We start from the raw sequence: 19,790 nt of genomic DNA, 5'->3' as shown, positions 1-19,790 counted from the left end.
TTCAAGGTGGCAGTGACAAAGGATTTGAGGGGGGGCTCCCCCCTTTCCTATTCTTCCAGGCAGAGAGTGATGTGGATCCCTTTCTCCAGGCCCTTCCTTCACAGCATGATCTTCATCCAGAGGATTAAGATCCTGTGTACGCCGATCTACAGGCGAGTCCTTTTCATAGTACATACCCATTGCCAGGACTGTCCACATATGGGCTGAACCCGAATAATGGGTAGATGGTAGATGGTGGTTTTCCACATATATCATGCATATGTGTGCATCCAACACATATAGGGTTGAAATGCACACACAATTGGTAAACATACTCACCATGCTGCAAGATCCCCGCGTCCACACCGCCGGCCCCGTGGTCAACTCACAATACGGCAGTCTTTGGCCGTAGGCTGCTGGCGGGAGCAGACGTGGGCCTACGGCAGTCGGACCATATTAAGGCCCTAAATCTGCTAGCCGGAGAATGCAAAATGCTCTTGTCAGCTGGGAACAGACTTTTCATCTGTTTCCCCTGCCTGCTATAAAGATGAAAAAAATGCTCCTACCCACAGGGAGCAGCATTTTTAGCTGCTCCCTGCAGACAGCAGCAATGCCAGCTCCCGCTGGAGGCAGGGAGCTAGTTGGGCACTGGGGCTCCCCCCACGGCCACCAACAATGGTGAAGTGGGTGAACTCTTTATTGGCTGGGCCCTGGGGGATGGGGTCCATGGGGTCGAAAATGGCCATGGAGGGGAGCTGCATGTCCTTCCTAATTATTTGATAGGCCGGCTCGAGGGGATGGGGTGCCCAGGGCGGAAATTGGCCCAGGGAGGAGGTTGTGGGCCCCCTTCACCTTCTCACACAATGGCTGGGGCTCGGCAGATGGGGTGCCCAGGGCCAAAATCGAACTGGCCTGGGGGCGTGCAGCCCCCCTTCCCAATTAATAAAACATTTTACGATGGGGGGTGGGGTCCCCAGGGCCAAATTTTCGCCCAGGCAGGGGGTATGTGTGCCCCCTACCCTTATAAATATGGCCAGGCTCAAGGAGATGGGGTCCCTGGGGCCATAAAACAGTGGAGGGGGCACTATGCCCCATCCCCATTTTAAATATCAAGTGGGTGCCCTGGGTAGGCTCCAGGGCACCTGCCATTTATTGGGTGGGCCCCAGGGATGGGGTCCCCGGGCCATTATTGGCCCAGGGAAGGGGATTGCATGCCCCCCAACATTTATAATAAGGCCATTGGATTGACCTATGTTTATTAAAACATTTCTTTATGTTAACAAAATCCATGGAAATTCACTGAAAAAAAAGTTACAGGGATGTTATAGTTAGGAAACAAAATTTACAAACCTCAGAAATTCACTAAAAAACAAAGGTTACAGGGCTGTTATATTTAGGTTCAAATTTTTCAGAAAAGAAATAGCCGGGAAGTCACTCATGTCCTCCTTTTGCAGTGAGGAGTCTAGCTAACCCATAACACATAACCACCAAGGCCTGTGCCTAGTACTGGGCTAGAATATGGTATTTTCACAGAATATGTACGTTATGAGACCCAGGTTGTCAATATCTCCAGCATTTAGAAGTTTAGCTCTGACTTGCAACTTATAGGCGGGGCATTGACCAATGCCAAGCATGACGGATTTTGAAGTAACAAAATTTAAGATGCATCTCAAGTAGCATCTTGATTTGAGAGTTATATAAGTCATCCCAGGTCTTGTTTGTGAAATCAGCGTAGATTCTGTTTTTCCTCCACCCATTAAGATCAGTAGCTGACTGTTTCAAAAAACAACATAAAACATTCCCATAAATAAGAGAGACTGTCCCTTTAAAAGTACTCCATTTTCTCAGCTATTCAAGTATTGAAACGTCTGCCAGGACCACCTCCTGCAGGCCTAAAACCCGTCAAAGGTGGTGGTGCAGTATTTATATTTCCAGTGTTGAAAATGGAGGAATGAGGTCATGGCAAAAATACTCAAAAGTCTTAATGTCAGTGCTTCCAACATGTCTTCTATCCGTTTTATATTTTGGGTCCACCCAATGCATCATTAACCAGTAAGCATTATGTTATCTCCACAAAGTAGTAATTTATGCTCCTCTGTAGGGGTTATATTGTAATTCTGCTGGAAAATAATCCTACCCTGTCCTTCCTCATATTCATATCGTCAATTGTCTGTCTATCTCTTCTTTGAAAATACCAATATTCAGTAAAGCCCTAGTGTCGTCTCTGAAGGACAGAAGAATTAATCTTCATGTTGGTCTGTTGTGAAATATAAAGCGTCCTAAAGAACTTGGTGAATTTCAAGATAATCTTGAGTGAGGGTGTCACTAAGATACCTAGCCTAATACAGATGGCTAGGATTCCCTTTGTTTTAGCTGTGTCGCTAAAATGCTGTCAGCTTTCTCTCAACATGCATATGTAGACTGCCTAATTCCCATAAGTGAGTATTCTGTTCAAGAGTATGTATGTTGTAAAGCTTATAGTTAGCTTTCGTAAGGTATGTAGTCACATAAGGGCTTGAGTTGCACATGGAAGTGAGTCATCAAATGATATCGTGCAAAGCAATTTGGGGAACTCTTGACTTTTGCTTGGCCATGGCTGAATCTTGCCTTATCTCTTCTAGAGGCTGAAAAAACCAGAGCCGAGTTAAGTGAACTCCCACTGGAGTCAAGGAATGACCTCAAGAATTGATATATTATATATAGACAAGGGAACCCAAGTGGATAGGTCAGGGACCTTGGGTACTGGTATTTTATATGAACAGTGGTCCCTCACAAGAAGGATAAGGTAGGAAATTGTTATAGAAATGTAATGAGATCTATATTATGTTATCCAGACGGACAAAATATTTAATATTCTAGATATTCATAAAGAAAACAAAACAATCAAATGGAAACACAAACCCTGTGACAATTAAAACAAGAATGGAAATGCAGGCATTTCGTTGTGCTTGAAAGAAATCAGAGGATTGTCAAGCACAAATTAAGGTACAGAGTAATGGGACAACGCATGAGGGCAACACTAGTATCGCACTGTTAGAAGCCGGCGTTCCCGCGCGCACCGTTGTTGTCAAGTGCGCGACGTGGACCCCCCCGCTTCCACGTTAGGCCAAGAAAGGACACTGTCAGAGACAGCCCTGCTCACCCCCTTAGTAGCTTGACACGAGCATCCAGGCTTATATCCAAGGCACAAGTGTTCAGTATGTGCAACCAAGCCCACAGCAATCCCATTGATGTCACTACAAATGGACTCCACACAAGTTGATATAAAACAAGTGTATCACTAGAATCACACACGTTGCAAAATACAAGAAATACTGCACTACTTAACGATGGGTTCCTGTACAGTACCACAGTGAAACAATCAATGCGTGGTGTCTCAATCATGTGCCGAGTCAACACAAGATAATGCAACTCGGTTCGCTACCAGCATGCCCTGTTCCAGGAAGAAATACAGCAATGCGTCATGCTGCAATTAAGTACAGTGCGATAGGAAGACAATGCAATGCATATTGCCACCAGCATGCCCTGTGCAAGGAAGGAATAAGGTAATGCATCAGAGTGCAATTCAGTACAGTGCAGTATACAAACAATGCAGTGCGCTAGGATCCTGTATCCTGCAAGAGAAACATAACTTAGTGCGTGGCACACTAAACCCTGAGTTCGTTATTCACCACTAGTGTCAGATGTTGACCAAAAGTGCCATAGTTCGTTAGCAGCAAATATGCAAAGAATTATACAACTGTTTTTAGAAGTTATACGAACGGTTGCCCCAAACACGGATCAGCGATGACACCCAAGTTCGAATCCAGACATTGGCCACTGTACTGCCCTGTCCGGGACCAGCACTGGCCGAGATCTGGGCCAAAGCAACAGGCGCACACACCTGCCAGCAGCGAGAGGCAGAGAGAGTGTCCCTCCGAGCCCGCACCCCGCCCCAGTCGATGATCCACTTCACCTGGGGGGGCGCACCCCCACTCTCCTCTGCTGCAGCAGCGAATTGGCCTCACTCCAGAACCTTGTCACTACGGGCAGGGGCGCTCTGGCCAGTAGTTCAGCTCCTGCAGAGCTGCCGGACTGGGCCACCAACGTTCAGCACAAACTCCTTCCGCAAAGCCTTCCACACAACGCTGGTGCCACCCCACATTGCCTTTGAGGGCCCGATCACTTGACCCTCCTCTCCAGTGCTGTAGGACTTCTTCGCTCACCGCTCTCCGGTACTCCTCACCAGCACCTCAGGTGGCACCTTCGACACGCACCCCCAGCGCATCCGAGACTCACTCCTCCTCCGCCCTCCGATGACCAGGCGCACCTCAATATGACTCGGCTGGCACTTTGACACGCACCCTGCGGGTCCGAGTCTCGCTCCATCTCCGGGTGCACACGATCTTCAGGCACTCTCCTCTAGTGCTGCACATGTACCCTGTGTGCTGGAGACCCACCTTGTTTCTTGGTGCACACAATGATCCAGGCACCCTCCACTAACGCCCTGGTCGCACCACGACACGCCGACCCACGTGTCGGAGACTCACTCATTCTTAGTGCCCACGATGTCCTGGCACTCTTCACTAGTGCCTGGACTGCACTGCGACACGCACCTCCTGCGCGTCCATAATCGCGGCTCTCTTCCACGATGCCCACAATCCACAGGCGCTCCAACACCTATAGCCACACCAAGTATCGCACCCTGAGCGTCAGAGTCTAGATTCGCTCCGGGTGCCTACGATCGCTTAGGCACCCCTTCGGAGGTCTCAGGCTGCCAAGACACGGTCCCACCACCGCACCACTTGAGACTTCCTGGAAACTTTTATGTTCCTGTTTTTCCAAACAGGGAGCCAGCTCACCTCGGGCCCTTGGGGTACAAGATGCAGCACACAGCAAAGTCCTGCTCAGGAAGAAGGGGGGACACGGCCAACTGCAGTGCCCCTTCAGTCTCTCCTCGGTCAAGAGCTAATAACTGCCCACAAGCCCCAGATCACGAAGCAAGGGTAAAGTGTCTCCCGCAGCCTATTCAGCAACTCTTCCTGAGACAGAGGACTTCTTCCCGATCGCGGACAGGACAGAGCCGCCAGAGACTCGACCAGTCCACGGCATCTTCAAAGCGGTCCCAGCACTTCTCTGACTAATACTGAGACCGTTCTCGATGACATCATCAACATAACCAAAGTCTTGGGGTTACAGTTCTTTCAGTTATACCCTCCATTGTCTTTGAAGTTTCTTTATGCTCAGGGGTCCCCGACCCCTTCCTAAATCAGTCTTGGGAATCTCCCCCCAGTGTCACCATCCTCTCTTTGATACTGGGAGTCTGGATCTTTAATCACTCAGAGGGAGATTGGTCTATTGTTTTATGGCTCTGACCCAGGCCTCTTCATCTTGCAAAGCCTCTCCTTCTCCCTGCTCCAGGTGCAGGGCAGCTTGGCGCCGTCTCCACCCCTCCCCTGGGGCATGACCTCCCTCAGCCTATTTCACCTTTCCCGGATCCAGGCTGGCAATTCACATTCTGATGAGACACACATAAAGGTCTATAGCACAACCTCTGCCATTTTCTCAAACAGCGTTTTTTGGACACACAGCGACAAAACCATCTACTCAAAAAGATGCGTTATGACGCTGTGAGTTCAAACATACCAAACTTCACTGTTTCATTTCCAATTCTTGGGATACTAGGCTAACAATACTACACCCAGCCTCCCCCATTCTGTCCTATGGGCAGGATGGCCTTTCACCAGGGAAAATGAAATGGAGTATTTTCCACTGTCAGGGCCTAGCACCCATACTGGCACAGGTCCTGCCTTTTACCTACACTGCACCCTGCCTAGGGGTTACCCAGGACGTCCTAAAGGGGTGCCCATGTGTATGCAAAAGGGAAAGTCAGGCCTGACAAGAGGTAGCACTTGTCCGGACAACATGCAAATGTAGTATAATGAGCGCAGGCCCTACACTGAAGACCTATGTTCCCTCTCTGCGCATTTATTTAGTACTAGCTCTGGCACACACAGTGCACATCACTTAGGGATCTTGCTGGTAAGGCAAACATACCAACCACAGACAACAAATCACCACTACAATTTATACAGGGAACATCTGTACTTGCACACTGATTAGCAGTGGCAAGTACCTACAGCATCTAACTTCACAACTCTCTGTCAGGAAAACGGACTAGGGGAAAAGCAAAATGTTTAAGACAACAGCAAGTCCAAGTCCAACGCTCACCTTTGCTTAAAACAAATATCCATCCAACAATATCAATTAGTCTATCAGGCCAGGTGTATGTTCCAAGTGTCATTAATGGCAGATAAGATTCTCCAAAGTGGAAGTATCAGCCACCCTGACAGTTGTTATTCCCATTCCATTTCAGGTGATTACCACAGTCTTTTGCATTTATGCCACAAGAGGGGTGGGGGATGGGGTTGCTGCAGATGGATCCACTTTACCCGAATCTTCTTCTTTAACTTTGAGGATAACAGCATCAACAAGTAAGCAGCTACAGTGTTTTTTACCACCAGAGCTACCAGTGTGCCAGCCAGTTTCCACACCACGTAGATAGGCAGACTTCACACTTTCAGTTATCATCTGTGCAGGTTAGCAAGCAGCCCATGCCCATCACTATCACCATTCCATAGGAGGGTTGTAAACCTCTCACTCAGTCATTGCTTGGGGTCTAATGCATCAGTCAGAAAGCTCGTACAATGCAGAAGCAGGCCCCACCACCATGGAGCTTCCCACTCCTATACCCCGGAACTGTAATAGTTTGACAGTGTAGACCTTCTAGCGAAATGAAGGGCATTAAAAAACAAAGCGATGGGTGGAATGCTTGAATTAAACTCATTCACTGGCAATTGCTCGGGCCGCATCCTAATCCATTGTTTTTTGCCCACCATGCCACCTAAGCTTGGATACAGCCATAGGCAAATCAGCCTTGACCTTGATCCAGTGGGAACAGTCCAGCCCGATCTACCAGGCTACGTCCTCCCTGAACAGGCATAGAAGCAACTCAGGACCAGTTTCACCCTTATTATGGGCTCATCAGCCAAGTATAGCTTGCTTTCAGTGGCACAGTGGGCACGGGACCCATGTCTGGGCATACCCATCACACTTAGCGTATCAAAATATACAGTGACAGATTGAATGCTTGATTTGATCTCAGCCACTGTTGATCGCTCAGGCCGCATCCCAATCTATAATGTTTTGCCCACTATGCCACCTCAGTTTCCTCCACCTTCTGTGTGTTTGATATAATGCCCTAAATGGCCAAGGGTATGTCCAGACGTGGGTCCCGGGTATACTGTGCCATTAGAAACAAGCTATACCTAGCTGATGAAGCCATAACAAGGGCGAAACTGATCTTGGGTTGCATGTGTTCCGGTTCAGGGAGGATCTAGCTTAGCAGTTTGGGCTGGACTGTTCTCAGAGCCAAGACTGATATGCATATAGTTGGGCCCCATGTACATTATCAGTGGCTGAGATTAATTCAAGCATTTCATCCATCACTTTTTTTACTATACTTTAGTATTCTGCAAAATGAAAGCCTCACATTCCAAAAGGAAGTAACCACTTTTTGGAAAAATGCGAATGAAAAATTCTCTGGAGAATTGCAGAATAGACAATAAAGTTTCACCAATCATAGTTTTTCCATCAACTTTAGGCATTTGGAAAACGCAAGGATTGGCAACTTAGCACCTTTCGACTTTTCACTTAAATTAATGTGCGTGTTTTCAAGTTAAAATATAGTTGAGGAGGACCTGCTACAGATGTGAATCCTACTCACCTGTACATTTTCTTTTCCATGACTGCTCCAGCTGCCACCAGTCCATGGAAACATGCTTACTTGACTATTGGCCTCCTGCAATGCAGTGTCATATGTTGTCTTGGTGCATTCTGATGGAGGAGCCAGTCCGGTAACACTTCTGATCACCTGTTCCTTCATCCTGTGGGGACTGAGAGAATGGATGATGATGCATTAAAAGACCTATAACTGCAACCACAATAGGACACTTCAAACTCATTCCAGAATTGGAGTTATATGATCACTTATGTGCATGTTTTCAGACGCTTAGCACATACAACGAGAGTGAACATTTCCTGTCTTACACCCCTGGCACCTTGTTCAATGCCCAACTGCACAGTTTTTATGTCCTCATGTCTTGTCTCCAGTATTCATAACAGTCAACCAAAAGCCTCTCTAATATGCGCAATGAAAAAAGGTTGCGTAAATATTCCCAGAATTCTTTCAATTCCTTTCCTGATAATGCAGGTTGTTTTCCTCACTTCTTTCTTTAGATTGTTTGCATTAATTATTAATTTCTTGTGAGCATCTTTAATTACATTAACAAAGGCACCACTATTCACAAAAGCCTTCAGTGTCTCCTGTAACACCTCAGTGCCCACCTACTCTCTCCTGAAGAAGAGACCGAGCCCTTCTGAACAGTGTACAGAACCATCCAAAGTTGGTTTGTTCCAGCCCAGATTTAACAGAGGTCTGAGGACTGCTGTACCACCTGGAAGCTGGTCAAGTCTTCTGCTCAGTTTGGAATCAAGCAGTACTAAGTGGTTGGAAGGCAATATGATGTAAAATTTAATTTTAAAATCTATCCATGATCCCATGTTATAGTTATCATCGCTGGATAGATTTTGGTCTTCTCAAATTTAAAGGCAAGCGTACTGATGAGAATGCGTTTAACTTTGCATTATAAAGTGGTGGGAATGTGCAGTTTCAGTTGCACTCTGTTCTGTGCTCTGCTGTGTTCTTATGGGAAATGGCCAACCACATGCAAATCAGCCTGACCCAACTCCAACAGGAGCAAACTGCTCTAAGCAGCTTGACAGCATCATTTCTATACAGACCAGCGGGCAGTTTCTGATACATTGGGCTTCACTGGTGAAGTACAGTAGCTTGGATCCAAATGTACAGAGGCATGAGAGATCCATGACTGCATACTCATTCGCAGGTGTCATACTACATGAGGTTAGATTAGGAGGTGAGAATAAAGAATGTGGGGTATATCCAATCGAACTTTGAGGGTTACTAGTTTGCAATGGGCATACGATTGTGAAACACATTCTGGTTGTTTGGCTCAGGAGTGACAGTTAAACTTTATGCTTGGCTAGCATGAAGATAAGCAGAATAGATTCATTTGCAGGCATCTACGCGCGTCTCCGGAGTTCTTACCAGTTCGCACATGTCCTGACAGACTTAGCTACCAGTGAGGAAACAAGCGCTCTCTGAAATGACATTGGATGTGGATTTGTGGTATGCTGCACTGGGTTTGAAAATTCTAGATGTGCTGAATCTGTGATAAACAGCATTTTCGACAGATTAAGAAAACAGGCCCAATGGGTATTATACACCTTTTCTGAAGTGCCAGATACTCGTATCAAATAAAGGCAAAACTAGCCAAATTTCAGCAGACATCTTGGGTCAAGCTCAAACAATTGAAATATTGTGAGATCATCTGAAATCTCTGTGGCCATCTTGAAACCAGGCACATCTCATAGGAATGAATGCAAAGTTTCATTAATAGGTCATGTAAAGAAGAAAAACAAAATAAATATATATAAATAATTGAAAATAAAAATATTAACAACAGATAATAAATAAATATAGTGGAAGAAGAAGGGGAAATAGGAAGTCCGTTATCAATAAATAGTGAACAAGTACAAGAGGAAAAAGAAAATATCTCCAGTACAATTTTTCGGAGAACATTGCCATTTGATCTGCCTGATTCAATAAAAACTTGCTCAGCGATGGGAGAAATAAAAAAGAAGATTTGAGCATTTTATTGAAGCAGCATCCTGCAAAAAATATATTGATATGCCAGAAATATGTTGCTTAAATTAGTGGGAGATGATACAGAAGATTTGATAGTAACATTTCCCGTTGATAGTAACATTTCCAGAACTAGATTCAAAAACATACAGAGGGTTTATCGAATCTTTAAATGAAAGATTCGATCCTTATAGAAAAATAAATTATGATGAATATATGCTCAATATGGCATGCCAGAAAGAAGATGAAACCATGGATGATTTTGAAACAAGACAAAGAAAGCAACATTTTATGAATATGAAGAATTTAATAAACAGGAAGCAATACGGCTGAGGATTATTGAAGTAATTCAATAGAATTTTGAAAAAACTTTTAGAAAAAAAATTGATCTGTGAGTGATTTTTCAGATGACTTGTTCAGAAGCCAGAGTAAAAACACACATAGTTCGCATGGAAAAAGAGGGCTGAAACTAATAGAACCCGTTTTTCCTATAATGAGAAAATATGCAGAAAAAGAAGGAACATTTAACGTTCAAAAGTAAGCTATAAACATGGTTGATCCACCTACAGGGCATAGATGTCATAACTAAGGTAAACTAAATAATTTTAGTAATGTGTGAACAGCAGGATCATATGAATTCAGAAAGAAATTGGAAGTAGAAAATATATAAGAGGAATGGAATATCATAACTCTGAGAGGGATCAAGACGATCATATGTAAGGAGAATTAAGTGAATGGTTGTATTTGCAAGAGTTAAAAAGGAGAAAAACAAAGGAAATTAACAAATGAAATGCCCAAATATGCCTATGTACAAAGGGGCAACATTTTTAAAAACAGCACCTAAAGATATTATTGTGGGAAATCAAGAAGTGCCTTTTGCCTTGGTTAGTGGAGCAACATGTTATATCATGTGTATTAATGAATACACAAGTTACAAAATAAGCCAATGTTGAATGCACTAAATGTGAGTGTATTTCAGTGGGAAACCAGAAAACCTGTGATGTGTGCAGAGAAATTCACAAAAACCTTACGATATGGAAGTATGTCTAGCGAAAAAGAAAATCATGTATTAAAGGAGAGGTTCTTGGACAGTGTGTATGAAACAATGTTACTGGTTCAGATAAACTGTCTGATTGCTATTACATTAAATGCAACATGCATAGAAAGTTTATCCAAATCTGTTGAAAGAACCAGTGGAAAACAATAAGACCCTCACATTGTATATAAATAAAGGAATTAAAACTGATGTGCAAACTCAAAGACAAGTCCCTATGCATTTGCAAAAAGGAGAAGATGAAATCAATTCTCTTTTGCAACAGGACTTCATTGAGCCAGCAAGTGGCCTAGGGCCAGATGTACCACCATTTTTGCATGCGCAAACGGGTTTGCAAACCCGTTTACGCATGCAAAAATGGGCTGGGGTATGTACAAACCCTATTTTGACACTCGCAATTTTTTGTGACTCGCAAAATAGGGTTTTACGAATTGCTATTAGGAAGGGGCTTTCCCTTCCAAATAGCGAGCGCAACCTTATCCATAAATGTTTTGTGACCGCAATTGCGGTCACAAAACTCTTGCAAATTACCACCCTCTTTAAGAGGGTGGTAATGGGTTCGCAAAAGGGAAGGGGTCCCCAGGGGGCCACTTCCCCTTTGCAAACGCAGGGGAAAATACTTTTTAAGGGCAGGCAGTGGTCCCAGGGACCACTGCCTGCCCTTAAAAAATGAAACAAAAACGTTTCATATTTAAAAGCAGTCCCAGACATGGTGGTCTGCTGAGCCCAGCAGGCCACCATACCTGGGAGGCCCTGCCATTCCCAATGGGGTCGCAAATTGCGAGAAGCTCATTAATATTCATGAGCCTCTCAATTTGCGACCCCATTGGGAATTGCTAACAGTGAGAAAAACACTGTTGTACATAGTAAATTGCGACTCGCAAAAGAGTCGTAATTTGCAAGCTGCAATTTAATTGGTCGTACATCTGGCTCCTAGTTCCTTGGGTTTTGCAATTTATGGTCTGTAAGTTTGCAAGACAGGTTTAACAGCGTTCTTAATATGCAATGTGAGTGACGTCTTTTTGTTAATTTTCCCAATCCCAAGAACACTGGTAATATTAGAAAATGTGCGAATATGAGAGAACCAAATTTAGCAATTTAGAGAGACAAGCACCCATGAACGCACTTTGATGAAATGATCAGCTATTTAAATATTGTGGTTGTATTTAAAAAATTGGATTTATACAAAGGATATCATCAATTAGAGACAGATGAATAATTAAAGCACATAACTTTTTCTACACACATGGGTTTATTTAGATACAAAAGACTATGTTTTGGAAAGGTACTGCTGCAAAACTTTTTCAAGAAACTATGAAAAATATCATCGGACCTATAAGAAACTGTATGAATTACAGTGATGATATTTTAGGTCTTGGGAAGTTGCAAGAAGAATATGACTCTAGCATGAAAGAAGCAATATTCTAGCCCTTTAACACTGGTATAACACCAAATGCGGAGAAATGTCATATTGACATTTAAGAATTGATCATTTAGGGACATATTTTTTCAAAGTTAGGGAAGTGACCAGATCCAGCAAAAGTGTCATTAATAAATTTAACTGCACCTTCAAAATATGAACATGAACTCAGTTAATTTCTAGGAATGACTAGTTAATGTGCTAAATACATAAACGATGATGCTAAAATTTCGTGAATTAAAAAAAAGGAAAGTTATTTCAATGCAATCAAGACCATTTAAAAAAAATGAAGATCAGATATCATTAGACACTCATTTAACATATTTCGATCCAGTGTTTTACACAGAATAAATTGTAGATGCAAGTCCTGTGGGGCTTCCAGTAATCATGAAGAGAGGCATTACGACACAGTTTTTCATGCCAGTGGCAGCTTAACTGAAACTGAAAATAAATATTGTCAACTGGAAAAGGAAAGTCTTGCAGTGGTTTGAGTATGTCAATATAATTATAATTTATTATATGGACAGATGTTTGTTATAATACGGATTGCCACGTGTTAACAACAATTTTTGGCAACCAAAGGGCACATATGTGTTAGCTTGTATAGAAAGATGGGGTATGAGGTTGATGGGCTATGATTTCAAGATAATACATTGTCCACGAAAAGAACACAATTAAGCAGACTATCTATCACAGGGATCTCCAGCCGATTGATCACGAGCTACTGGTAGCTAGCCGACCACCTGGGAGTAGCTTGCGCTAATATCTAATATGGCTTCATTAGGAGCATTTATTTATTACCACTTCAATGTCTTTTAGGGCTGCTATCAGTGCTTGCTTGCCCTCATCAAAACCAGCTGCTCAGACTGGCTGAACTTAGCTGGGGTGGGGCAGGCCAAAGAACATGGGGCCTTATTTATGAAGGCCTTGCGCCACCGGTGCGTCACTTTTTCCCATGTTAAAAGTGACACACCGGCGGCGCAAGGCCTTCATAAATAAGGTCCATGATGTTCTTCCTGAACTTGGCACAGTCATGCGCCACCTGCCTTTTCCAGGCTGGCAGTGCATTGATATGCTGTTTGAACCTTGCAGAGTAGCAGTGTAGGTAAGCGAGCTTCTTGCCTAGTAGCCACATATTCAGTAATAGTGGCTCAGTGCAGGAAAGGCCCTTTGATTTTAACGTCGGCTGCCACCGAACATTATATCTGCCTCCAATAATAAAGCGCAGTGGCAGCCGACATTAAAATCCAAGATTGTTGCCTGCTCTGGGTCGCTACCGTGCTTTACATCGCTTTTCTCAGTAAAGCGCGGTGGCAGCCCATGTTAAAATCCAAGGTACTTGCCTGCACTGAGCCGCTTCAACGGACTGCACCGAGCTTTAGCACGGTAGGAGATTGGTGCATGCAAGGCTTTTTGATTTTAACCGCGGCTGACACTGCACTTTACTACTGAAGGCAGATGTACAGCGCGGTGGCACCTGCCGTTAAAATCAAAGGACTTTGCATGCACTGAGCCACTTTCACTGACTACTATGCGCATGCAGATATGAAGTGCGATGTTAGTGAAAACAGTGAATAACTATGTGCATGTTCTGGGAATGGTCTTTGCCGAGTCGAAGCACGTGTTCTAGCACTGGGAAAGTGCTTTTTTTTTAGAGAGAATTGGTTGAGCATTGGCATAGTGGCGATGGGCAGGTTTATGAAAGGTTTGCACAAACATGCAAGATCGTGGGCATGCGCAGAGAGCTCTGAGTGTTTTGAAGGGTGTGTACCAGGTAGAGTACTCCTAACGCTAAGGGGATATTTACAGTGAGAGAAAATGATTCCTATGTGGATGCCATGGATTTACCCAGAATAGTCGAGGACCCACAGGGAAACACTTGGCCAATTACGTAAAAAAGAGCAACAGCACTGGCATCTGTTAACAAGTCCTAAGAGTCAAATATGTTTTGTAGTTATGCTGTAGAAAACTTCACAAAACCATTAATGCTGTCAACATTTGAAAGTAATGCTAACAGGGCCCGAAGTGTAAATGTGGTTTTATAATAATATTTAAGTAATGGGGGATCCAGACTTACAGGCAAAGCTGGTACCAAGAAGCAATACGAATATCGGAAGCTAGGCTACACTGAGTGATGCCTCTATTATCTAACTACAGTATGGACTCCAAAGAAATGCAGCATAAAGTCAATGAAGATGGGCGTGGGGAGCTCTCAGAAAAACGTGCGAGTTGCTTGGCCTTTAGTAGCTCACGACGATTTTCAATGATCAGAAGTAGATCTCGCAGCAGAAAAGGTTGGAGACCCCTGATCTATCACAACACCCTTCATTGGATAAATTAAATAAAGACTCCGTTGTAGAAAAGTATTTATATTTCTGGATAAAAATTCAATCTCAGAAGAATTTCAGAAAATAAATAGTATCTTCTATAGCAGATAAGACTATACCAGAAGTAATCAAATTGAGAGACAAATATACAGAGATTAATAAATGAAGCATCATGATTTCCAATTGGAAGGAATAAAAAAACATTTGTGCTCTTAAGAATGTGCACGATGAATTATCTGTAGTTTTGAACTGACATTTTCTAAGAGGGACAAGACTAGTCAACCCTCATGTTTTACAAGAGCAAGTGGTTGATGCTGCTTATGGGAGTTATAGAGGAGTAACTGCAACAAGCAGATTTTCAAGAGATACAATTTGTTTTACAAACATTGTTGATAAAGCGGATAAAATTGTACAATCCTGTTATTTTTGTCAATGCAGAGCAAAATGAGCTCCTCCAGAAAATGTAAAAATTTCAAAATTAATTGATGCTGTATGGTCAGCACTTGCTGCAGATTTTGATGGCCCTCTAGAGTCAGGACAATATTTATTGGTAATTGTTGATTAGTATTCCCAGATATCATCAGTCTCATTATCAGCTGTGTTACCAGTGCTGGATAATATCTTTTCAACGTGGGGAATACCATACAATTTGAAAACAGATCATAGTCTACCTTTCAATAGTCATGAGTTTAGAAGATTCGTGGACTACATTAGCGTGTACTACAACTGAAATAAACAGCATTTGGGTCATGGAAAGCCACAGAGAAATGGATAATCATTTAAATCAAAATCTGTAGTATTTCCTTGAGTAACCTCTTCCAGTATTAATGAATTCTTTATAAATATCAAAACTTATGTTATGTGAGTGGGCTCTTCTCAGTTTAAATAACCACACACATTTTTATACAAATGTAGCAACCCAAGTAGAACTTAAACTACATTCCAAATGTAATATCGCCAGTGGTGAGCGGATTCACAAGCCTAATAACATCCTCAGAACTGGACTATGTAATGTGTCTATTGGCAGACTCACAGAGGGACGCCAGACAGCGCACCATAAGTCAGGATTGCTGTCCCTTTAGAATGGTATACATCAATCATTGGCTGTGTAGAAAGCCTACCATATGTATCATCAAAACGCAACGTCATTCAAAGTCTCTGCACTGAATTCCTCTGTTCTGTAATATCGAATTCAGGTATCGAAGGGAATTTCCAAACAGCTATAAATAGTTACTTGCTCTAACTGATTTCTTTAGACAAACCAGCATCCTCTAAATATACTCTTTCTAAAAGTTAAAACCGGACCTTTGACCCTGTTAAGTTTTAAAACAGATAAACAACGGTTCCATGGGGTTCATTCGTAGATAAGTGCACTAGAAGATTATACATTGAACACGTGAACATATCGTCGCTGTGTGTATACAAAAAAAGAGTAAAATATCCCTTGGGTGAAACAATCAAACTGCCTGATCACGCACACTGAACTCACACATTCATAATAAATCCAGTCCCTGTTTTGCAAACCATATAAATACTAAATGGTCTTCAATCAAATTATCCCCACAATTGTAATTATAAACAAACCTGAACAATTAGATATCACAGTGTGTGTATTTATTAGTATCAAATATCAGTTTAAAAACATTAAAAATAATACAGTAACAATCTGTCTTTATGTACAAAAAAACATTATACAATTCTAAACACCAGAAAGAGACACTAGTTCCGTAATATGTTATGCAAACATCGGAATGTCAATTCATAGGAATAAAAAAAAACACAAAACCAGAATCAAATGAATCTCTTCTGGCACATTGTTCCTTGAATTTAACTATATAAGACTATGCACCGAAACGCGTCGACGCATCCTTCACAAGTTAAATTCAAGGAACAATGTGCCAGAAGGGATTGATTTGATTCTGGTTTTGTGTGGGATATTTTACTCTTTGACATTGTTGGTACCCTGTCCCTTGGATAGTTGGGCCATTCACTATATTCTCACACTGTATACAAAAAAATGCAAAATGCAATGAGAATCCAGTTTTATACACATAAACTCAAATGATCAGTATTGTAGTATGAATAAACAATTATTCCAATAGTGCAGATGTCGCAGAGTGCTGCGATATGTAGAAAAATAACGTGCACAAATGACATGTATTCAGTTGATAACACTTTGGGCTGCAAACAACAACTTTAAAATATCCCATCTATTCAGGTATTAGACGTAGCCTGGTAGCGTGGCCGGCTAGACGTGTTCATGTGGTGCTCCTGCCCTGAATAGCATTAATCCTGCAAAATCCTGGCATTCTGGTAACCCTCATAGCGCACACCAGTAGCGGAAGGCTCCCGGTGTTAACAGCCTGCAGTGGAGGTCCGAAAATACCAGCTGCGGCAAACCCGGGGGAACCCTGATCCCCGTATTGGTGGCCATCATCGGACACTAAGCGGAGAGAATCGGCGGGCTGTGGTGGAGGCCCAAGACCCCGGGGAGTCCTGGCACATGGCAGACACAGAGTTGAGACACCAGGAGGGGGGATTAAACACTGGATGACGGAGACCGCAGTGTGAGTTCGGCAGTTGGGTCTCCAGCGGACTGGGGGAGAGAGTTAGGAGAGGCCGCTGCTGTGAGGCTTACCTCCGCACCAAGGGCTGCGACGGCTTTGGCAAATTCCTGATCCCTGTGCTGGCAGCCTTCTGGTGACGCTGCGAGGCAGGCATCGTGGGATAGCAGAGGAGCCCCCAGACCTCGTGAGTCCTGCAGCGTGACAACATCCACTGTAAGGCCCCAGGAGAGAGGAAACAAACCCCGTGAGGGAGGAGACTGCTGGCGGAGGAGGGATCTACGCGAGACCGCGGCGGTGCGGCCTGCAAGCATCCTGTTGGGCCGTGCCTGCATGCAATGCAGAGCCTGCCTGGGGGCCCGGGCGCGGACCTGTAATGCCTGGGGCCTGCATCTAGAGCCTGATTGTGGTGCTGCGCTGCCCCACGTGCCCATTGAATGTCTTGCCCCCCCCCTGAATCCTTGCACTAACAAATCTGGAGGCCTGGGACATGCCTTAACAGAGGCTGAGGGGGCAAGGTGAGGCCTGCATGCACTCCAGCTGGTGGGTCTGCTTAGGGGCCCGACAGCGGTGCACAGTGCTAGAGGCTGGGGACTGTACCCCAGGTGGTGAGGTGAGGAGTCCCCCAATGATTAACGCTGCCCCCTGGAGTGAGTAACTAGGCCGGAGGCGTTCATTCTGCGATTCGGAGGAGGCCGGGCACACAAGGGTACTGCACCGGAACTGTCCGGCGAGGCTGGTGGAGAGTGGCGGAGGGCCAGGTGACTGCTCCGTGTGGCGGACGAAGGGCCTACCTGACATAGGCAATGCAAAAGCCCCCGAGGTGAGGTGGACTGGCGGAGGGAACCCCTCCCCTGGACTGTTTGTGGCAATACTAGTTTTTAGACGGAGGGGCCACTGAAACATACCCTAGGAAGGCCTTGCTGATAATGGGGAAGGACCGACCCCTAAGAGGCGCCCAAACAAATGAAATCGTGCAATACACAGTTCCGGGGCCGACTGCGACGGACCACCCTCTTGCGGACATGGAGCTGGAGGCCCACCTGGACTCGGCCGCTCAGGATAAAGCAGATATTTTGGAAGACTCTAGGGTGGCATTAGAAACCAAAATGGATGGGATGGCAATTGACATCAATCACCTGCCTCTGGATCTCAGGAAGGTGGCTGACAGGGTTACCATCAAGGAAGGAGACCTGAACGCTCTGCAGACGGAGGTCAGACAGCTGCAGGTGACGGAACTTCAGGACCATACGGCCCGGCTGGAGGACAGGGCAGAAGACGTGCAGGGCCGGACTGGGAACTGAAAGCAGCCCTGGCAAATTTAGCCAAACCAGCCCCCGTTTGGCACGTAGCGAGCGAGCGCAGCGAGCGAGCCGAACCGCTACTAGGGGGATTTGGGGGGGGTTCTCCCCCCACGAAAATTTTGGAAAAAGACACACCAAAATGGTGAATTTTACAGCACATTTCTTATTACATATTCAATTATATCAACTTTCAAAGCACAGTAAATAGTAGATGATGACCTTAAAGACCACCAGGTTACCCACCCAGTCATATGTACCCACAGACATTCTTTCAGAGAGCACCAAAAATAGACACAAGTAGGGAATCAGAGAGAACAAAGTAAAAGTGAGACCAGCCCCCACATGGTGTGTAGCGAGCAAGCGCAACAGTTTGCAACCACTACTAGGACTGCGCTAGTGGTGACATCCTGGTGACATATGTAGTAAAAGGGAATATTTTTAGGCCTGGCAAAAGGTTCCAATTGCCAGGTCAAAATGGCAGTTTTACAATTGCACAGGCAGACTGCAATGACAGGGCCTGGCCTTGACACATGTTTAAATAGGCTACTTACGTGGGTGGCACAATAAGTATTGCAGGCCAACTAGCAGCATTTAATTTACAGTCCCTGGGTACATGTAGAGCCATATTTTTAGAGACTAACAAGTAAATTACATTTGCCAGTTTTACCATGTTTAAAGGAAAGAGCACAAGCACTTTAGCACTGGTTAGCGGTGGTAAAGTGCACTGAGCCCTAAGAGCCAACAAAAATGGCTTTTGATGTAATAAAGCAGATCAAACCTGCATTTATTTTGGAGAAATCTTAGGCCAGCAAGGACTTATCTAACCATGTCTCAGCAGTCAGTATGAACAATACCATATCTAAAACACACTTCACAGGGGAGGCCTGTGGAAGACTAGTGATACAGCTCATCATCCTTTAAGAGCATCTCTTCATGAAATCCCAGTATCATTTTGAATGTATAACACAGGAGAGAGTTTACGGATGCATATTCTTTAAAGTTCTTTTCAAGTATTCTGAGTGTTATGTGAAGCAGATTAGCAGATCCGTATGTCCATTTACTTTGAGGAGTTAATAATTGGCATATCCCACTGCCATCGTATCAGCAGCAAATAGTTACAGACCCCACCAACCATTTAGCCCAACCATGAACATGAAGCATAGGTTGTCCTCAAGGGCACGCCACTTATGTGACAATTCACTTGTGTGACAACTTGTAGGACACTTTATGACAGGCATGTGCTTTAAATGTGCATCACATGTGCGCAGCCTTTTGAAAAGAACCTGGAGGGGAGTACAGAGAGTAATCCCATTTAAATGCATGGATATATGATGGATGGATGGATGAATGGATAGATCGATGAGCTTTGATGAGAGGAC

At 44.2% G+C, this 19,790-nt stretch overlaps 1 protein-coding gene across 1 annotated transcript in view; it reads right to left on the bottom strand.

The window, feature by feature from the left end:
* LOC147712145 (uncharacterized) overlaps window positions 1–19,790 on the bottom strand; it is a 936,609-nt gene that overhangs the window by 281,321 nt on the left and 635,498 nt on the right. The window contains exon 15 of the mRNA XM_086922921.1: window positions 7,745–7,913. Coding sequence (XP_086779047.1) covers window positions 7,745–7,913 — 169 coding nt within the window. The remainder of the gene's footprint in view (window positions 1–7,744; window positions 7,914–19,790) is intronic.

This window comes from Lissotriton vulgaris, chromosome 5, assembly GCF_964263255.1.
Source record: "Lissotriton vulgaris chromosome 5, aLisVul1.2, whole genome shotgun sequence".
In the NCBI taxonomy this organism is placed as follows: domain Eukaryota; kingdom Metazoa; phylum Chordata; class Amphibia; order Caudata; family Salamandridae; genus Lissotriton; species Lissotriton vulgaris.
This window is presented reverse-complemented; position numbering and strand designations above follow the sequence as displayed.